At 35.3% G+C, this 19,592-nt stretch overlaps 1 protein-coding gene across 2 annotated transcripts in view; it reads right to left on the bottom strand.

The window, feature by feature from the left end:
* Positions 1–19,592, bottom strand: part of LOC149802646 (E3 ubiquitin-protein ligase MARCHF8-like) — a 65,863-nt gene that overhangs the window by 32,779 nt on the left and 13,492 nt on the right. For both annotated transcript variants that reach the window (XM_089951961.1, XM_089951962.1), the window contains exon 2: positions 7,375–7,912. In XM_089951961.1, coding sequence (XP_089808087.1) covers positions 7,375–7,527 — 153 coding nt within the window. In that variant the 5' untranslated portion in view covers positions 7,528–7,912. The remainder of the gene's footprint in view (positions 1–7,374; positions 7,913–19,592) is intronic.

The raw sequence follows: 19,592 nt of genomic DNA, 5'->3' as shown, positions 1-19,592 counted from the left end.
CCTGCTTTTGAACCTGACATACCGACAACAATTTACAGTGCCAATGTCACTTAAGTACTGTGAGATAAGAAATGTTTTCACACCAAATCCTGTTATATTTCTTTATAAAACAATGCCATTCTCATGAAGCAAAAATTTATTTTGTATACACTGATAGGTCACTGTAGATAAACAGTATTTGCTTAAGACTGAGAAACCATTATTTGAAAAGAAACTCTTGGCCAATGACCATTATATACATGACATTTACAAAAGAAATTTGCCAGGAGGAAATAAAATGGCCATTAGGACCAGGAGATCACTATATAAAGCTGACTGCTTGGTTTTAATATAATCTTTAACAGAGGGAAATAGATCTATGAAAGTTTGGAATCAGACTATTCAATTTCATGGGTAAAGACAGACTGCAATGAAATGGGTCACTTCCAGAAAGAAAAGGAAAAAAAACCTTAAAAATTACCTATTCAGATTATACTATTTGTGAATTGCAGTCAATCTGCAATGAGTACAAAAACAAACAAAAAACAGACTGCTCCAGTGGCCTAGTGGTTAGAGCATCCGTCTCGGATGCAGGTTTGAACCCCAGCAGAATCATACCAAAGACTTATAAAAAGGGTACTAACTGCTGCCTCGCTAGGCGCTCAGCATTAAAAAGTTAGTGTTAGGACTGGTTGGCCTGGTGTCAGGATAATGTGGCTGGGTGGAGAGTAGCAAGTTCGATTTAAATCATTAACCCCTGGAGGTTTTTGTCATTTTCGCCTGAAATGCAAGTAGGAAACACATTTTGAGGGCTATTTCTGTACACATCCTAATACATCAACTTCCTAGAGGTTTCCCATTAGCCTAATGCCTAGTTGCTAGAAATATTGTCTACCTCTCTATAACACCACCTACTTTAGTGTATCATACATGACCTTGATGCTACAGAGCACGGCAGTAGGCTTCTACCTCCTGCCACATGAATATGGTGCCAGGGGTTAATGAGTTAAGAACAAACCAATCCCACACAACAACTCAATTGGTTCTATTTTAAAATCAAAGTGCAGCTACTCTATATGTACTAAAGCTGCAGTGACCTATCATAGCATTACAATGGCATCTGGCACATCTACATCCTTGTGTTGTGTAGCAGACTTCTGCCTGCATTTCTAGATATTTTCAAGGCAATAAACAGGAGTACTGTACACAGAACATTATATACCCACCTGTGTACAAGGCACTGGCCGATAGGAGAATTTTGACCAATAGGTCTCAATGACTTTGACCTTTGGTCAGGGTGTATGTGATTTTGAACCTTTGACCCCATCTTCCCCCAAATACCATATATTAAATGCAATTCAACCGAACTTTGTACCAGGTATGTGGTCTAGAACTAAAATTATTATGCAAATCTATTTTCTTCCAACAGACAGTGACCTTTACCTTTAACCCCCAAATCAAAAGACCTCCTCCTCATTCCAAGTTATGCCTTCCACAACCTTTGGTGAACAAATATGACTCACAACTGTAAATTCAGTGCAGGAAACATTTTATATTTATCAGCCACACCTTTTCAACACAAGAACAATAGACTTTTACCTAAATCACAGTGCATGCCATCCAAAAATGTTTGGTCAGGTATGTGATTTTTATTTAAAGTTATTGTGCAGAAACCATTTTTCTTCTTTCATTCACAATAATCTTGCCCTTTGACCATCTGACCTCAAAACTGATAGGCTTCTTCCACAACAATCTTGCCCTTTGCCCCTTTTGATCTAAAACCTGAGAGGCTTCTTCCTTATCTTGAATGCAATCTATTTACAAAATTTGGTATTGACAGATGGTGCAGACCTGAAACAAACTAGGGAACAGACGGAAAGATGGAAGAAGGGACATAATAAGAGATGGAAAGATGAAAGGAGGGACATAACAGATGGAAAGATGGAAGGAGAAACAGCATAACAAGATTTGCTCCATCTCATGTCAAATATATAAAAAGGTCCATGTTAGATTTTAAGCATGTTGGTAATTCTAATGAACTTGAATAAAATACAAAGTGTACTGCAGTTAACTTTCCAAGGAAAAGCATCCATTAAAAAATGTGTTTCTGGTCAGCCGACGATCACTGTTTCTCACTGCTGACCATAGCAATTTTTTCCCCCATGGTAAATAAAAAAAAAGTATAAAAATTTCCCAAAATTGATTGATTTGTGTATCAGACTGAGCCAGTTTTGGCAAGTACTTTGAAGAACTTAGTACATTATATATGGTACTAATCATTAATATATATATATATATATATATATATATATATATATATATATATATATATATATATATATATATATATATATATACATACATACATATAATGTTAAAGAATAATTTAAAAAATCCCCACTACCTACATGTATCTACCCCTCTTTTTCAAACCAGTGCAATAGGAAACATTTTTTTTGCTGGCCTAAGATGGTGGTCAATGAGGGTATGTGGGATTGACGACAATTCTGACTGACTGAATAAATGTCTATAATAGCGGACACATTTTCAGAAGCTGATACACACGTGTGCAATATTACACGAATATTCATTTCAAATGAAATTTTGGAAACGAGTCCAATAATTTCCATTTTTTGCAAGACTTGGTGAGCAAAAAGGCTGATAAATTTTGATTTCAGAAATTTCATTTCAAATGAGCAATCATGTAAGATTCTATTTACTGCATGGTGAAAAGAAAACATTTTTTTTACCAAACCACAAAACAGCACAGTCAAATGACTCTGAGATACATTCAGATGCCTCAGACATTACGCCTTTCCTCGGCATAATGTTACATCAAGATGTTACATATCTGAAAATTATTTGAATATTAAACTGAATTACACATTAGTACACACACAGACAGACACACACATACACATCCTTGTGTTAGGGTTGGGGGATCAGAATGAGGGTGAAAAGCAAGGGCAAGGATGAAAATAAGCCACCACTACTCAGTAACAATCATGATTGGGATCAGCGACTAATATTAGTAATGAAAACTGAACTTCAGAACAACAACAATAAGGCACAAATATAAAACTGTTCTCAAAATTGTGAAATTACTCTGCAGGGATCACTCAAGCACAGTTACTGTACAAAAATTCTAGGTATTGCAGTTAACGGATACAATGCCAGACCTATAGCTCATGGACAGCTAAGACATCTAGTGTTGTTCCAATTATCAGTTATAATCGATCAACAAATGGTTAAACAAACCAATGAGATAATCGATTGTGAAACTCCATAATCAATTGTGTGTAAAGGGAGACTACTTTTTAGCTGCATGCAAAACACAAAGGTTCATAAAAACCCTGTGTAAATGGTAAGCTAACTAGGGCTTCCAATCCACTAAAGTTGATCTGAACTATTTATTCCCATCACAAATTACAAATATAAAACCATAACCATATTTCGTAGGTGCAAACTTTCATAATTAAGAACATACAGACATGATTACAAGATTAAGCTGATAAACTGTTTTGAGTTTGTAAATTTAAACATGTTGATGATTTGTTTCAGTTTAAATATAAAATTCTAGGTAGTATTTGTAAATAATGACAATCAAGAAACCCATATCCTCTTTGCTTTCAACTATAGACACATCACATATGAATGTAAGGGTTGGGGGAGGGGAGATTGCAACAGTATTTCAGTTACATAAGACTGATCAGCCATAAAAAGTTGATTTCATTTAACAAAGTTGTAGAAGAAAAATAACAATAGAAAACATGTAATATTTTTATCAGGTAAAAGTCATTAAAAGAGATTACTCCTGTACATTTATTAGCATTCTGAACTATTGTGCAAAGATATAACTGTATAACAACAAAAATTAAAATTTACCTTTAGTAACCAATTATAATCGATTATCAGTTGGTTAGGTGGAACCGATTATCGATTATGAAATTCTGACTGATTCCCATCACTAATGACATCAATATATGAAATCTGAGCTACAGCAACTTTGATTGGTTGCCACAGCAATCAACACACTTTTAACTGCATATTCCAATATCGTCTTTAACTCACATGCATCTCCATTCTCTTGTATAAAGGTTATAACACAAAATCTGTCAAAGCTACAGAACAATTCCTCTTCCAGCTATGACTGTAAAAATGTGAAATTTAAATGTTTGTACAAGAATGACACCTTTTATGCAAGTGGTTACCACAGGTGTAAGACAACTATAAAATGTCATTAAATTCAATGCAGCTAAGGAAATGAGATAATAGACCGATAGAGGGATGGATGTACAGATGCAGGGTATCACAGTATTTCCATTCTTTATCAAAGTATAGGGATAAAATAGAAACCAGGACGTTTCTGAGGATGTCACTGGTATAATTTCTCATCAACATCAAGATGTTTTAAAAAAAAATAAAAAAATTAAACACTTAGCTGTAGGAAATAGTTCTGTAATTATGACTTCAAGACTTATTTGCCACAAGCTGCCAGCAAACGTAAAGTGCAAATTGTTTTTGGTTGTTTTTCCCTTGCCTGACTGTGTACTAAAATTTATAATCATAATAAATATTTAATTTTTTCAGGTGTACAAATAGTTAAAGAAAAAAGTACATGTAATTAGCAATTTCTTCAGTAATTTGCAAACTTATTATAAAAAAATAGATTTTGTACCAAAATACTGACAAACAATCATAGAATATGAAAGACTACTTTGTTTTACAAATGAATATAATTTTCTAGAAATCTAGTCAACCATACTGAGGTATGACAAGAAAGCTGGGAGCCTTTAAAAGGCAATATTGTCATTCATACAGCCTTAGAACCTTAACTCTGACAATGTCTAAACAAAACGATTAAGATGAATGCCACATCATGCACCCACCCACATGTAATATTCCTCAACGTAGGCACTAGTAGGTAATGGTTGACTAGAGATTATGGACCAACTAGTCTCCATAACCTCTATCTCGTCATGGTATGCAGTCTTGAACAAAACCTAATATGCATAAGCTATTACTTTCTCATACGACTTACTAGGACCATGACCTCCGACTTTAAATGCCCAGAATCTACAGATTTCTAAATTACTTGATATGCAAGTCATCCACACAGTTTGGTCAAGGAACTTACGTTAGAACAAATTTTTTTTTTGTAAAAACCTATTTTTCTTGGACTCACAATGTCTTTTGACCGTTGATCAACAAAATCAAAAGGACTCTTCCATACCTTAAGTGCAAGCAAATACATTTTTTTCAATAGACTTCTTCAGTGCTCCAAAAGTAAGATAACTGCAGATGGTTGACAACTCAAATAATTGTTTGGAACCATTTTTCTTCTTTCAGTCACAGTGACCTCAATAGGGTTCTTCCTTTCCCCTAATGCAAGCCATCAACAAAGTCTGTTAACTGCAGATGGTGGAATACTCAAGTTACTCTGCAGAACAAATGTAACAGACAGACATACAAACGTCATTATAAAGTTCACTCTGCTTTACAGTGGGCATATATTGCGTGTTCATTAAATATAAATTCAATGGAACACAATAAATTCTCAGTGTTTCTCATTTTACCTTCATCTCACGATGCAATGTGTGACCATGTAAAAGACAAACATACAAATGACGTAACAAAATACACTGATTTACAGTGGGCATATATTGCATGTTCATTAAATATAAATTCAATGGAACACACTAAATTCTCAGCTCTTCTCATTTTACCTTCATCTCACAATGCAATGTGTGACCATTCTCAGCCCACATTTTCTGAAATATTTTAAGCAGAAATCAAAAACTCGACCTCAGAAATCCTAAGTTGTGATATGGTATATATAGACCACAACTTCATTACTTAAAGTAAGCATACACATTTAAGAATGAAAGTTATGCAAATCTTGTTAAGGTACTGTCAATTGTTTTTTTTTATTACACTGAACTTAAGCTCAGAATGTTTTGTGGATACAGAGAGACTGGCCTGTTCAAGACTGCATTATGAGTTCAGTGTTTTTCACAGTCGGGCTCTGTTCTATGATGTTAGTACATAATTAATGCTAATTTCTTAATGACTGAACTTAAACAAACAGACTATGTGAAAGCTGTGTATCTATTTTAAAGCACTACCTTCATTTCTTCTGTACATCACTTTTATATTCAGAGAATTGAACCTTCCCCTCTCATTTTAATTTTTAGAATACACCCTGCATATAATTTTACTAATGAGACTTCAAGTTCCATCAGAAGTCTAACATATAGCTATAGGCAGAACTTTTTCAATTTCAAAGAATCAAGCCCCAGGCAGCTTCAAAAATACTTCTGACAACAACTCACCCTATGGAATTGATGTGATGTGAGTGATATTTGGATTATTAACGTAGCTTTAACAATATTTCAGTCATATCGCTACGATGTGTGCAGTGTGACCATTTATAGTGATGTCTATTACTGGGGCATCATGCCGCAGACATGTAGCATGATGTCCCACCCAGTCACATTATCCTGACACCAGGCCGACCAGTCCTAACACTAACCTCTTAATGCTGAGTGCCAAGCGAGGCAGCTGTTAGTACCATTTTTGTAAGTCTTTGGTATGACTTGGTCGGGAATCGAACCCACGACCTCCCATACCCTATGGAGTTGAGGAGCAACTCTGGGGATGATACTGCTGCATGTAATGTCACATTTTCTACAACATAATGCTATGTCATACAAAAAGTGCACACTTATAAAATAACTTTATATTTTACTGAATTACATGAATGGTCAGTTCATGTATAGTGTGCTAATACCCTGAAACCTCATAACACACTACATGATGTATAGTGTATTGAAAATTTATTACACACAACATGAATGGGCAGTTCATGTATAGTGTGTTCACAGCTTGAAAATTGTATACATGTACATATATAGTGTGTTAAAAGTTTAAAAATCGATTATACACAACATAAATTGTTGGTTCATATACCTATCTAGTGTTAATAGCTTGAACATATTTTACACACAAATTGAATGGGCAGCTCATATATAGTATGTTAACAGTTTGGTAATCAATTACACACTACATGAATCATCAGTTATTGTATAGTGTGTTAATAGCTTCAAAAATCAATTACACGCTACATGTATGATCAGTGAGTTATTGTATAGTGTGCTCATATCCTTTCATGCTTCACAACTGCATGAATCATATAAAATATGAAATAAAATATTTATAATTACAAACATTGTCCAAGCACACAAGAACAGATGCCTGAAGATGTAACTTGTTCCTTTATATATATAAGTTATATTCATCATATGATGCAATTTTAAACATTCTAATTGCTTGCTACAAAGGTATGGAAAAATTATGTAAGTAATATGTAATAACAAAAGTCTAAGTAAACCTCACCTTGGCATTGCTGTCCTTTTTCTTCATGGAAATAATCTGCTTATCCTTTTCTTTCTCCTTGTGGTTGCTGTTTTTCCTGACATCTGAGCTATTAGTACCATTTTGTGTATGTTCAGGCATGGTATATTTAACTTTGATTTCCTGGAGAGGCATGTCCTCTCCAGGATGAACACTGGTGGTCACTTTCAGTTTCGGGACATCAATACACCATTCAAATATGCAAAATATCAATCATCCTTTTGATCAACCATGTGGTATCTGGAAGGAAGCGAAGATTAACTTTTGCACCATCAACCTATCTGCTCTAATCCCCCTCGAGAAATATCTTTGCCCTTAATCTGTCCAGTGCAAAAATAGTATGAGTAAGGAAAGTGGGCTTTGATGGCAGATGACGGATTACACACTTTTGTCTCACTCTGGGATCAAGTCATTTTTATCAACTGTTGTTATGGAGCGATGTTATACTGGGCACATTTCCAATTACATCTACTTAACAGCACTCATGTCAATAATGTAATGCCTGCAGCAATGAGTCCATCTGTAAAAGAAACAAAAAAATGAACAAATGTACATAGCATAAAAACTGACGTCATCTCAGAACAATACACACTGGTCTTAACTTTTCTTTACCCACCAGTACTTTATCTTTCTTGCAAACATTAATTATTGCACCTAAACATGCCCTGCAGGAAACTGTGTTACCAAAACAATAACAACTTCTACTACTTAGTTGGATGATCCCAAGTTCTAACATGAAAGCTATTTTCCTTGCTATCTTTTCCCCTTTAAAAGAATCATCTCTTTACACCCTTGCAGCGTCATCTTTCATTTCAAATTTGGTTATGTGTCTCTCAAATACTTGCAACTAACTACACATTCCTTGGACACTTTGTTTTACGAGAGAATACTTGCTACCCTTCTTGAATCTAAGACTTTACCTCTTGCAAAAGTTTGACTAATTTTGTGTGGTAAGACATTTGTAAAACATAAAACTTTGCTGCAAAACACATCCCTAACCATAACTTATCCAATCAGAACATAGGTTTATCTAACTGCCTTTATTAACAAATGCCCCTCCAGAGTTTGGAAACTTTGCTAGACATCCCTATAAACTGCTACATTGCAGACATCGTAGCGATATGACTGAAAAATTGTTAAAGCTACGTTAAAAATCAAAATCACATCACATCACACTTGTTGTCAAATGCTTAATTCTGGTACCAGTCTTATTTTTCAATGGAAAATTACCTGTAAAGTACATATATACATGTATCTTTATCCTATAGTGTGCTGAACAATGGCGTTAAACCCTACAATGGCAACAACAACAACAACAACAACAACAATTATCCAAAAAAAGAAGTATACAACAGGAAAATACATATTAACAACAGTAGTTTCAAATATGATCATCTAGGTAATAATCATCCAAGACTGAAATGCACAAATCTCAATCGTGTGTCTCAAGTTTTAAGGATGTTTGATTGTAAATTGTTGGATTTAAGCAATCCAAAATCTCTTAAAAGTTTGTAGGCTTGTGTACTTTTTCTTGTGCTACTCTCAGTTGAATATTAATAATAATAATAATAATAATAATAATGAGGACTTTGTATAGCACCTAATCTTTAGAAGCTCTAAGCGCTTTACAACATTAGACAACACCTATAAGATAAAAAAACATATAATAATATTATTACAAAAACAAACACCATGAAATCAGAAAAACATTAAAAAATATAAAACATGCTGAGTTTTATTTACACAAGTAAAGGTCTTTACATTCAAGTATCCTGTCCAACTGTCCACAGAATAACAGCTGAATATGTACCTAACAAGAGGCCCAATATTACTTGCCTGGCTGACATCTGCCCAGCAGCACAATGCAAGAGTACTTGTCCAAAATGGACCCAATATTACTTGCCTGGCTTACATCTGCCCAAATGCAAGAATAGTTGTCCAAAATGGACCCAATATTACTTGCATGGCTGACATCTGCCCAATGCAAGAGTAGTTGTCCAAAACGGACCTAATATTACTTGCATGGCTGACATCTGCCCAAATGCAAGAGTAGTTGTCCAAAATGGACCCAATATTACTTGCCTGGCTGACATCTGCCCAGTGCAAGAGTAGTTGTCCAAAATGGACCCAGTATTACTTGCCTGGCTGACATCTGCCCAACAGCCTAATGCAAGAGTAGTTGTCCTAAATGGACCCAATATTACTTGCCTGGCTGACATCTGCCCAATGGCCAAATGCAAGAGTACTTGTCCAGAAGCACTGAGTGATTAGGTTACTTTTTCTGCAGAATTTTCTCCCAATACGGTTGATCACTAGTTTTCTTTATTTTAATTTTATTTTGCATCTTTATCCATATGTGAAAAAGCATTACTTGTTCATTTTTCCCTTACTGAAAGGCCTTGATGTCACAATATTTGATGTCAAAGATTAGTCCTGTTCTTTTGTGCAGCTTTCTGACACATGTTGTTCGATTATTCTTCTAGTTTTAGGAATGGTGGCCATATTTATGGGTGTATTGGCTCTTCATGATATATTACATTTGTCAAATTTGTTCTAATTCTGTTTGGCAGTTTCTATGCAGTCCTTCAAGTTCTTCATATTTTAAGAAATGGTGGGCATATTTCATGGCAGATAAGCTCCATCTGGGTACAAAACCAGGATGATTTTAATCAAATCTGGTGAAATTCAGTCAAGCAATTCATGAGACAAAGAAATTTAAAGTTTTCTTCTTCTGATATCTGAGGGTGGATCAGCATTTGTAAAAATCTAAAAACTGAATTTGACAATTTTGCAGAAATCATTCATATATGAAGGATTTGTAAACATGATGAAATTCTGTCATCAAATTTGGTCACTTTTCATAAAAATATATATTTATCTGAATTTCTTTAAAAAAATAAATGCTCAACAGATTTGGATGAAAGTTGATTGAAAGCATCATGGTATGAATATATAAGCAGTTTCTGAGAAGTCATTTGTTGTTGTTGTTGTTGTTGTTGTGGGGTTTAACGCCATTTTTCAGCAAACGATAGGCTATACATGGCGGCCAGTATTAATGGTGGAGGAAGAACCTGGGAAAACCCCGGAAAGAACCACCGACCCACGAGAAGCTACTGGCAAGCTTTCTCACATACCCACATTGGCTGAATCCTAGACTCGAACCGCCGCAGACAGAGGTGAGATGGCAGTGGCAGTGATCCATAACGAAGAGCGCTTTAGACCACTCGGCCACTCGGGGCCCCGAGAAGTCATTTAATGGTTCTTGTATTAACAGTAACAGTAGCAGAATGGCATGAAAGAATTCAACCAGGATGCACTGTGTCAAATATATTTGTCAAAGTTGCTAAAAAAAATGTTCTAATATTAATATTATCATTCACACTAGATGATGGATTGTCATCAATATAGTCAACAGAGACCTTGACACTTGAATGTTCCTGGTAAAACCATGTGCAAATCAGTCAAGCGGTTCTTAAGAGCATGCCATAAATAACAAGTGTAAATGAATAATGGACAATGGACAGCACATGACAGATGAAGGATCTTTGGTGAGCTAAAATTTAATAAAATTTGCATGTTCTTTAGATCATAAATTCCTCCTATCAAATTAACAAAGTGCATTTCAGTGAGTAAATGTTTTCAGTATGACATAATTACAGAGACCATACAGACTGTCTGCAACTGAAAGTTTGTGCATCCAACATTAGACAGGTCATAAATTGCAATGCATTCCCAAGGTCCTTATCCACTTATCACTTTCTTCCACATGATTGCCATCATGATTACTAAAACTGTATAAGCAGTTTCCTTTTTCTTTCTACTCTAATTTAAGACTAAAGGTGCAAATATGTTGTATCCAGTCTCTCAAAGGGTTCATAGTGCTAGAATACACCAGGATGTGGTGCTATATTAATGACATCATAATGTAAAGAATGTATTATTTCAAACTGCAGTTGCAAGTGGCTTCCCATGGGTCAGTGGTTCTTAATGGGGTTTTCCTCCACCAGTTATACTAGCCACAATGTATAGCCTATAATGCACATTAAACTTAGAACAACAACAAACTGCACAGTTGTTGCTGTTGTGGTGTTTAACACCATTTTTCAGCACACGATATGCTATACATGGCAGCCAGTATTAATGGTGGAGGAAGAACCTGGGAAAACCCTAGAAAGAACCACCAACCCACGAGAAGATACTGGCAAGCTTTCTCACATACCCACATTGGCCAAATCCAAGACTCGAACCCACGCAGACAGAGGTGAGATGACAGTGATCCATAACAGAGAGCGCTTTAGACCACTCGGCCACTCCCCCAAACTGCACAGCAAATATTGATATAATAAGACAATAGTATAGCAACCCTCACGATTAGTTGTGGCCCAAACTTCCCATCAATTTTTTTCATTGGAAGGGGGCACCAAAAATAAGTTTTACAAAAAGGGGTGGTGGGGTCAATATTTCTTTCTCAGCCACTGACTGATGCTCTAAATTATCCAAGGAATCCAAGAATTTTTTTTCTGTCTTTGGATTCTATTTCAACTGCTTAGTATCGCAACAATCTCTGATATTGTTTGAGGAGCTACAACATACCAAATTTAGTAACTAAAATATTTTCTGATATGCCTGAGATAACAGGTTCATAAGATACCTGCAAGTGCAGTACAAAATTCTTTGCAATAACCTTTGTCCTCTGAACCTGAAATCACAGGTAGAAAATCACTGAACTCATCTTAGACAATGTCAAAATACCTATATGCTAAGTTTATTTGAATCTGTATAGTGTATATAATATTTTTGAGTGGAAAGCAAAACCAAATTTATTTCAGATATATCAAAAACCTGTTTAATAAGCATCCATTCATACATATTGTGTTATCATGTTAACAAGCCAGATGAGTACCATTTTCATTCAGAATCAATCATATTGTTATAATAGTGTACAGTTTCAGTATTTTAAAAATGCTGATATGTGTTGTTAGGATGGTCATCAAGGCAGCATATTTGGAGGCTAGACCAGACCAAACATCTTCAGCTTATTTCCTTCACATGTCGACAGGACAACCTCAAAGTTTGGTATCTACTTAAGCCAACTGAGAGTGCAATCCCCAGACTGCTCGTTGGGGCTGGGTGCTGCTTGTTATACAGGGTATTTTAAGCATGGTAATGGTTCTTCTAAGAGAACCATCTTTACAAATGTGGACATTTTTATACACTCAAACAATGTAATTAAAATAATACTAAGCACTGCAAGTGAAAAATATTTACTGCAGAAAACATGGGTAAATGATGCTAAGTTGATTCCCAGAAACTGCATTGCATTAAACTAGTCTATTTAAGAAAGGGTGACCTTTGGAGGGCAGGATACACAACAAGGATGGTACAAGATACACCAGAGAGCATGATACCACCTAACAAGGGTTAGGTGCAGCACCCTTAAAACATGCTAGGTGCTGCGACTTGTATGAAGCAAATTAACACTGACCTATGACCTTTGACTCCAGAGTGAAAGCCATCCACAAATGATGGTAAATGTACAAAATACTGAATGAAAGTTACTATGCAGAAATCATTTCTTCTTTGGGGTGTGCTCTACATATACTGATATTAAATACTTTTGAGAGTGACAGGTGTAAGGTGAAGTTGTTTGAATTTGCAACATACACAATGGAGAGAATGTCAGCATACTTCTATGCTACTTTCATGTACTGTGACTGACATTTCTTTACAAACTGTACTTGTGGAAAATGTACATGATCTAGCACATAATCGCCCAAAATGGTTGCACATATCTACTTGAAAAATCAGCCTGAATTAGTCTAAAGTACAGTAACTGGAGCAGTTATTAATATAATGAAAACAAATTTTGCCAGAGTAGAAAATACAAGCTTCTAAAATGCAATAATGAATTATAAAATATATGAAAAATAAAAAGATTTTTGCTCCTTTACAATTTATCTCTGAAGTAGAGAAAGTGAAAATGACCAAGTGATGCCAGCAGTTTTTTGGAAAGTTAAACCAAGATCAAGCTATATATTCGAAAATCCACACTACACCCATCAATCAAAGATCAAAATGAAGAGAAAAGTTCTATTAACAATACCTAAGATATACATGGTATTATTTTAACAGCCAGTGTAACCAGTGAGGAAAACCTGGGAAATTCTTCATAAATCTAACCCTATGCAAAGTATGAAACTGTAGGGTGCCACCTTGAGCCACTGTTACCTCGATCTTTTATTATTTCACCCTCAAATCAGGTTTCTTTATTAATAACAATACAAGCTTTTCACAATGTTTGATCTATGTACATGGACCAAAAATAAAGTTATTGTGTGGAAACCATGTTTTAAAAAAAATCACTGGGACTGATCTCTGAACTTTTCACTCCCAAATTTAAAGATTTATTCAGCACTTTAATTCATATGCAAGTTATGTACACAGTTTGGCCCAGGTGACCTTGATCTTTGACTTTTGTCCCAGAATAAATCAGATTCTTGCTTAACAGAAGTACAAGCCATACACAAAGTTTGATAAAGGTACCTGGTCAAGAAAAGAAGTTACTATGAGAAAACCATGGTATCTCACGGCATGATATACTGTGCCTAACACTGGATATTTGTAGGCAAAACCCCTTTTCCACTTTGGAAAAATCCTTATGTTTGTTGTGGTGGTGGTGGTGGTGGTGGCAGGTTTAACGCCATTTTCAGAACACGCTAGGCTATACATGGCAGCCAGTACATCTGGTGGAGTAAGAACTGGGGAAACCCCAGCAAGAACCACCAATTCAGGACAGTAAATGGCAAGCATTCGCACATACCCATGTTGGTAGAGCCCAAGACAACAACCCACACACAGACTGGTGAGATGTGAGCGATCAGGAAAGGCAAGCACCATAGACCACTTGGTCACCCAGGGCAACAACAAAATTCATTATGGCAGGATCTGATATACATGTAATATGAACATACTTAGATATGTACTGGTTAGAAATATCGGATATTTCAAGATTTACCTGCATTCAACACCTGGACATCTCAGTTTTTGCCAACACATTAAACTGTCAAACAAAGAGAATCACATTTTTATATAACAACTCTGACAGTATTACTGAACAAGTTCTATTTTGTTATATTCATAAAATTCGATTATACTAAGCAAATATAATCAAACTGTTTGCACTACACAGATATGACCTAAACAAAGTCATTTACTTTTCTTGATCAATAGATATCTTGATGTATTGCAACCAATAAATCAATACTGGGATTCCTATTAATGATATCTCTAACAGGAGCACCCTCAACAACCGTGTCATCTACGTAAAATTCCCTAACAATCCACTGACTAATAATTGACAAAGAGGTGGGTGTCAGTGTGTGTCAGGTTTTTAAAAAAAATATTTCCAGTAAGTAATTTGCATTACATAATATTCTTGCCTTGGTTTGTACAAAAAAGAACTTTTTATATCCATTATATAAGCTGAAGAAAAAAAATCTTGAGGTAAGTGAGAAAACAATATCCCAACAAGCTCCAACCCATCCCCTCCAAGATTAAATGGTCAACCCCTAATTTCAGATCATGCATTAATGGCATTTATTGGTTAGATATATTAAGTATAATGTTGCAAGTGACAATTCCACTGTAAATCAGAACTTTGGCTATCAGATTAAAATTGATGCGTTTTGACAATCACTGACAAAAAGGTAATGCATGTTATCACATCACTGTTGTAAGCTTAAATGCCTCATGTACACATACAGGGGTTACAGATTTTCCAAACATCCACTTACTCGGTGAGTCAAGTACCAAAAACTTGTACTCGCCCTGTTACATATAACTGAGACATACACATTGACAATGTAAACAACCTGAATTAGATTGCATGAACGTGAAGGGCTTTTTAACAGAACTTAGTGTAAACCTTCTAACAATAGTGTTTAGAAATTACCAAATAAAGACCAGTCTGCCCTACCTCTGGTAAACACTTACATGTATCAGTATTTGCTTCTTAAGGTTCCACTCTAAGAGGTTTTTTTTAAGATAAAGAATTTCCCAAATTTTTCCACACTGGTAATTTTGGTTATTTAAAAAACAGACATTCCGTATCATAGATATTTTTAAAAAAACATTTAATTCCATTTCTTTCTGTGTATCTCTGATAGGTATAATTTGGGTTTAAGTATTTGATGTTATTTTTTGTTTAATGGCATTTTTCGGCACACGATAGGTTATACATGGCAGCCAGTATTGGTGGAGGAAGAAACCCCAAAAGAACCACCAACCCATAGAAAGCTTAACTGGCAAGCTTTCACACAAAACCATGCTGACCACACCTGAGAATCAAAACCCACAGACAGGTGAGATGTCAGACTGATTGGGAAATATGAGTGCCATCAGGGGCCCCCCGTGTTGGAGTACACAACTTGGCCTTTATTTCAAATGTGCACCTCTCCAATGACTGCAAAGTCTACTTGGTCATTTTCACTTAAGGAAAGAAAAAATGAAAACTATTTTTTGAAACTTTTTAAGAATGTTATAATTTACTGCACTTTCAGAAGCTGGAATTGCCTACTCTGGAAAATACATATTCTGTTTAATACCTGCTCTTGTCAGTGTTCTTTGGACTTGTTCAAACTCTTTTCTGAGCACATGGGAGGAACATTCGGATCAGGTGTCTGCTTTTGATAGTGGATGATGTACATAATTGCAACATGTAAATAAATTTCAGTCACAGTACATAAAAGCAACATGAGCTATGCTGACATTCTCTCCAATGTGCTTGCTGCAAATGCAAACAACTTCACTTTGCACATGTTCCTCTTTCAGAAATATGCAAGAGTCAAATTTAAGCATCTCAATTAGCTTGAGCAAAGGAAATGGAAAACAAACTTATGGTGGCAAGTATGGACTTTAAACGACTAAAACCAACAGTTTTCTTGACAAAACATCCTTTATATTAAAGAGAAATAACGATATGCACTGAATCAGCTCGGTTAATTAATTAGGAAATTCACTCGACTGTCGGAAATTTTCACTTGCCAATCTGAGCTGGTTGAGAATTTTCTACCCCTGGCATACTGATGACAGTGGTGGACTATCATTGCCAAACAGCTTAATTATATTAAAAAACGAATGAAAAATAATAAAAACAAACTGTCCCTGGAATAAATACATCTTAATTGCTAGATATCATGCTCTCAATCCCAACCCAAATTTAACAACTCGAGCAAGCCTGCTGGATTTTAAAAAAAATTAATTATCTAGACGTGTAAGCCGCCAACCAAAATTACCAGACAGACATTGAGGTGGAACCCTCAAGGAAAGTGGAGAGTGGGCCAATCAAGAAACACCTGGCAACGCAACTTGAGGCGAACATCACTAAGCTTGGTCACACCTGGAGTCAGCTCGAGAGAATGACACAGGACAGAAATCTCTGGCGATCTTTTGTGGGTGGCCTATACCCTAGCAGGGCTGACAGGCAAAACTGTCTAGACACTGTCAATAAGTCACCCTCTGTGTATTCAGAAGTGTTTTCCCTGACCAGACATGATGTACATGTTAAACTTTTAACAACTTAACATTAATGAGTTAACAGCTTAACATTAATGATTAAACTATACTAGTATGGAAAATCCACATGCGCATTGCTTACTTTATTAACACATTACCCCTGGTGACGAGTTTACGTGGCAGGAGGTAGTAGACTACTGTCGAGCTTTGTAGCGTCAAGGTCATGTAAGATACACTAAAGTGGGTGGTATAATAGAAAGGTAGACGATGTAGTTCTACAATGATACCAAATAATCTGGAATTTCTATTTGCACTACAAAATACTGAGGGAAAAACCTCATTTTTTGGACCCGATTTTTTTTCTAGCCAAAATTCACCCATGGTCAGAATCCAATTGTGTCCGGATTTTAGGTTTTTAGTCTCAGATCTAAGGCAGACCGGTATGAACTGCAAACAGACAGATGAACCTTTGCAAAAAGTAGGATAAAATGGGCATTTGGAATAAAGAGTTGTCTCAATACGAAAATAATGGGTCCATTGAGGAAAAAAAAGAAGAAAAAAAAGAACTCCAGCTATTACCATTCTGCTCAAGTGCAAGCCAAATAGTCAATGAAAAAACGATGTTTCTAACACAACTCGACATTATGTTATTGGAAGATCACCTGGAAGTTGATGTTTAAACATTCAGAAATAGCTTTCAAAATGTGTTTCCTACTTTAATTTCAGACGAAAACGACAAAAACCTCCAGGGGTTAATGTGTTAAAGAGGTTTCCTTGATGCAGTGGTTGTGTAGTATTCTGATAAACTGTAGTTAATCTGTATTCATGATGACGATTTTTTAAAATATTTATCCAGCAGAATTTTCATTTTTTCCATGAAAGCACACGTACCTTCTACATCTTAACATTAAACAATTTCTGTATTATATATCTATTGATTTGGAGGGGGGGGGGGTAAATCTAAAGAGAGAAAAATCTAAATAGACCAGTTACATTTCTCATGGAATTGTGTCTCGTTAAAGGTTTATGCATTATATATATAAAATACATGTATTTTGGTTACATTGCCATGTGCAGCATTACCCATGGAGGTTTACTGGAACTAGCTATTTCAATACTGAGTTCAATTCGACCAATGCTGCATGTTCTCAAGTTATTGATTTTACCATAACCAGGGTACAATAAAAGACCAAAGTCTGACTGTGTTATCAAAATCAACCAGGAATACACTGTGATCACCAACTAGACACCATGATATGCATATGTTCCATTTGTGAATAAATTATTCAATATCGCTATACTAGTAAAAATCGATAATACATACATCCCACTTGTGAATGAAGCATACATTATTCATATTTCTGTACATATTCTATACTTTGATCACCCTTGATTGTACAATGTTCATCCATACATCAGTCTTGTTTTTAAATTCCATAGGTTGATTCTTGCTTGATTACTCACGTTCTGATTAGTTCCATTTAGTACTAGTATCACTTCATTGTAGTAGTTGGTGTGTGTATGATTCTGTTAAATCTGTTGATTTGTAGTTGTAGATTATGTTATCTATGTAAACGTCACAATTATCTTTACCAGATGTACTCATTTTCATTAAATGTTCAAAAGTACAAGGCAAACCTTTCATACTAAATGGTATTACTTTATACTGATAAAGTCAATCTGGAGTTGCAAATGCCAAAATTCCTTTGCCATTTCCATCAGTGAAACTTTCCTGAATCTTTTCAAAAGTTCAAAGTTGGTGACATAATTGAGGACATTGCCAATTTTGTTCACGTGCTTGTCACACTGATCCCTTTTCTATAGTCAGTGCGCATGTAGAAAGTATTTAGTTTTGGCACAAAAATACAAGGTGAGCTCTAGTCACTAATTTCCATTTGAGAGGCATACAAGCCAATGCCCCGAGTCATAAGCATAAATATTGCTATTACAAGTGGGGGGAAAAAGCATAAGTTGGGTGTAAAAAGTGTTATCTATATATTACATGGCAGAATTACAGGACATATAAAAAAGATACATTTTTATGACTAACCTGGTTCTGCAGCTGGTGAAAATTCTTGTCACAAAGGGAAATATCAATATGGATTAGAATCAGAAGACAAACACAAAATATACTGAAAAATTATTTACATTCAGCACTCACTTCAACTGGTCTACGTATGTAACTTTTGCCGCATGATTATGAACTGGAACTGTGCAATGATCATGGTCAGGTGCTCAGAGTGCTGTATTACATTACTCTCACAAGTTTGTAAAGAGGTGGTGATTTGTCACTTTTTCTGATCTGACATATCTTGAAGTCTGAACAGATCCATCTGCTCTAACAATTTCCATCATATAACATCCATAACTTGCACCATAAAGAGTTTTGACTTAACATCTGGCACCATTTTCTTCAAATAAATATTGACTGGTTCACTATTCAATAAAATGAATCTGTTAGGCAAAGTTAACTTTTGAAGAAACCCGTCTGTTTCTTGCAAAATGGGTCATATACAGATGCTATAAACTGCAAATAAGGAAAGTACTATTATGCTATTCTTACACAGCAGTCACCTTTTAAAAATATTCTCAATTTTTTATGAGTGTAATTAAAAAGATGATAATAAAATGATAAAAAACTACTTTTTTATTGCTTTTGGAAAAAAAGATCATGTAGCAAAAAAGCA

This window comes from Sinohyriopsis cumingii, chromosome 3 (assembly GCF_028554795.1).
Source record: "Sinohyriopsis cumingii isolate HCF-2022 chromosome 3, ASM2855479v2, whole genome shotgun sequence".
NCBI lineage: Eukaryota > Metazoa > Mollusca > Bivalvia > Unionida > Unionidae > Sinohyriopsis > Sinohyriopsis cumingii.
This window is presented reverse-complemented; position numbering and strand designations above follow the sequence as displayed.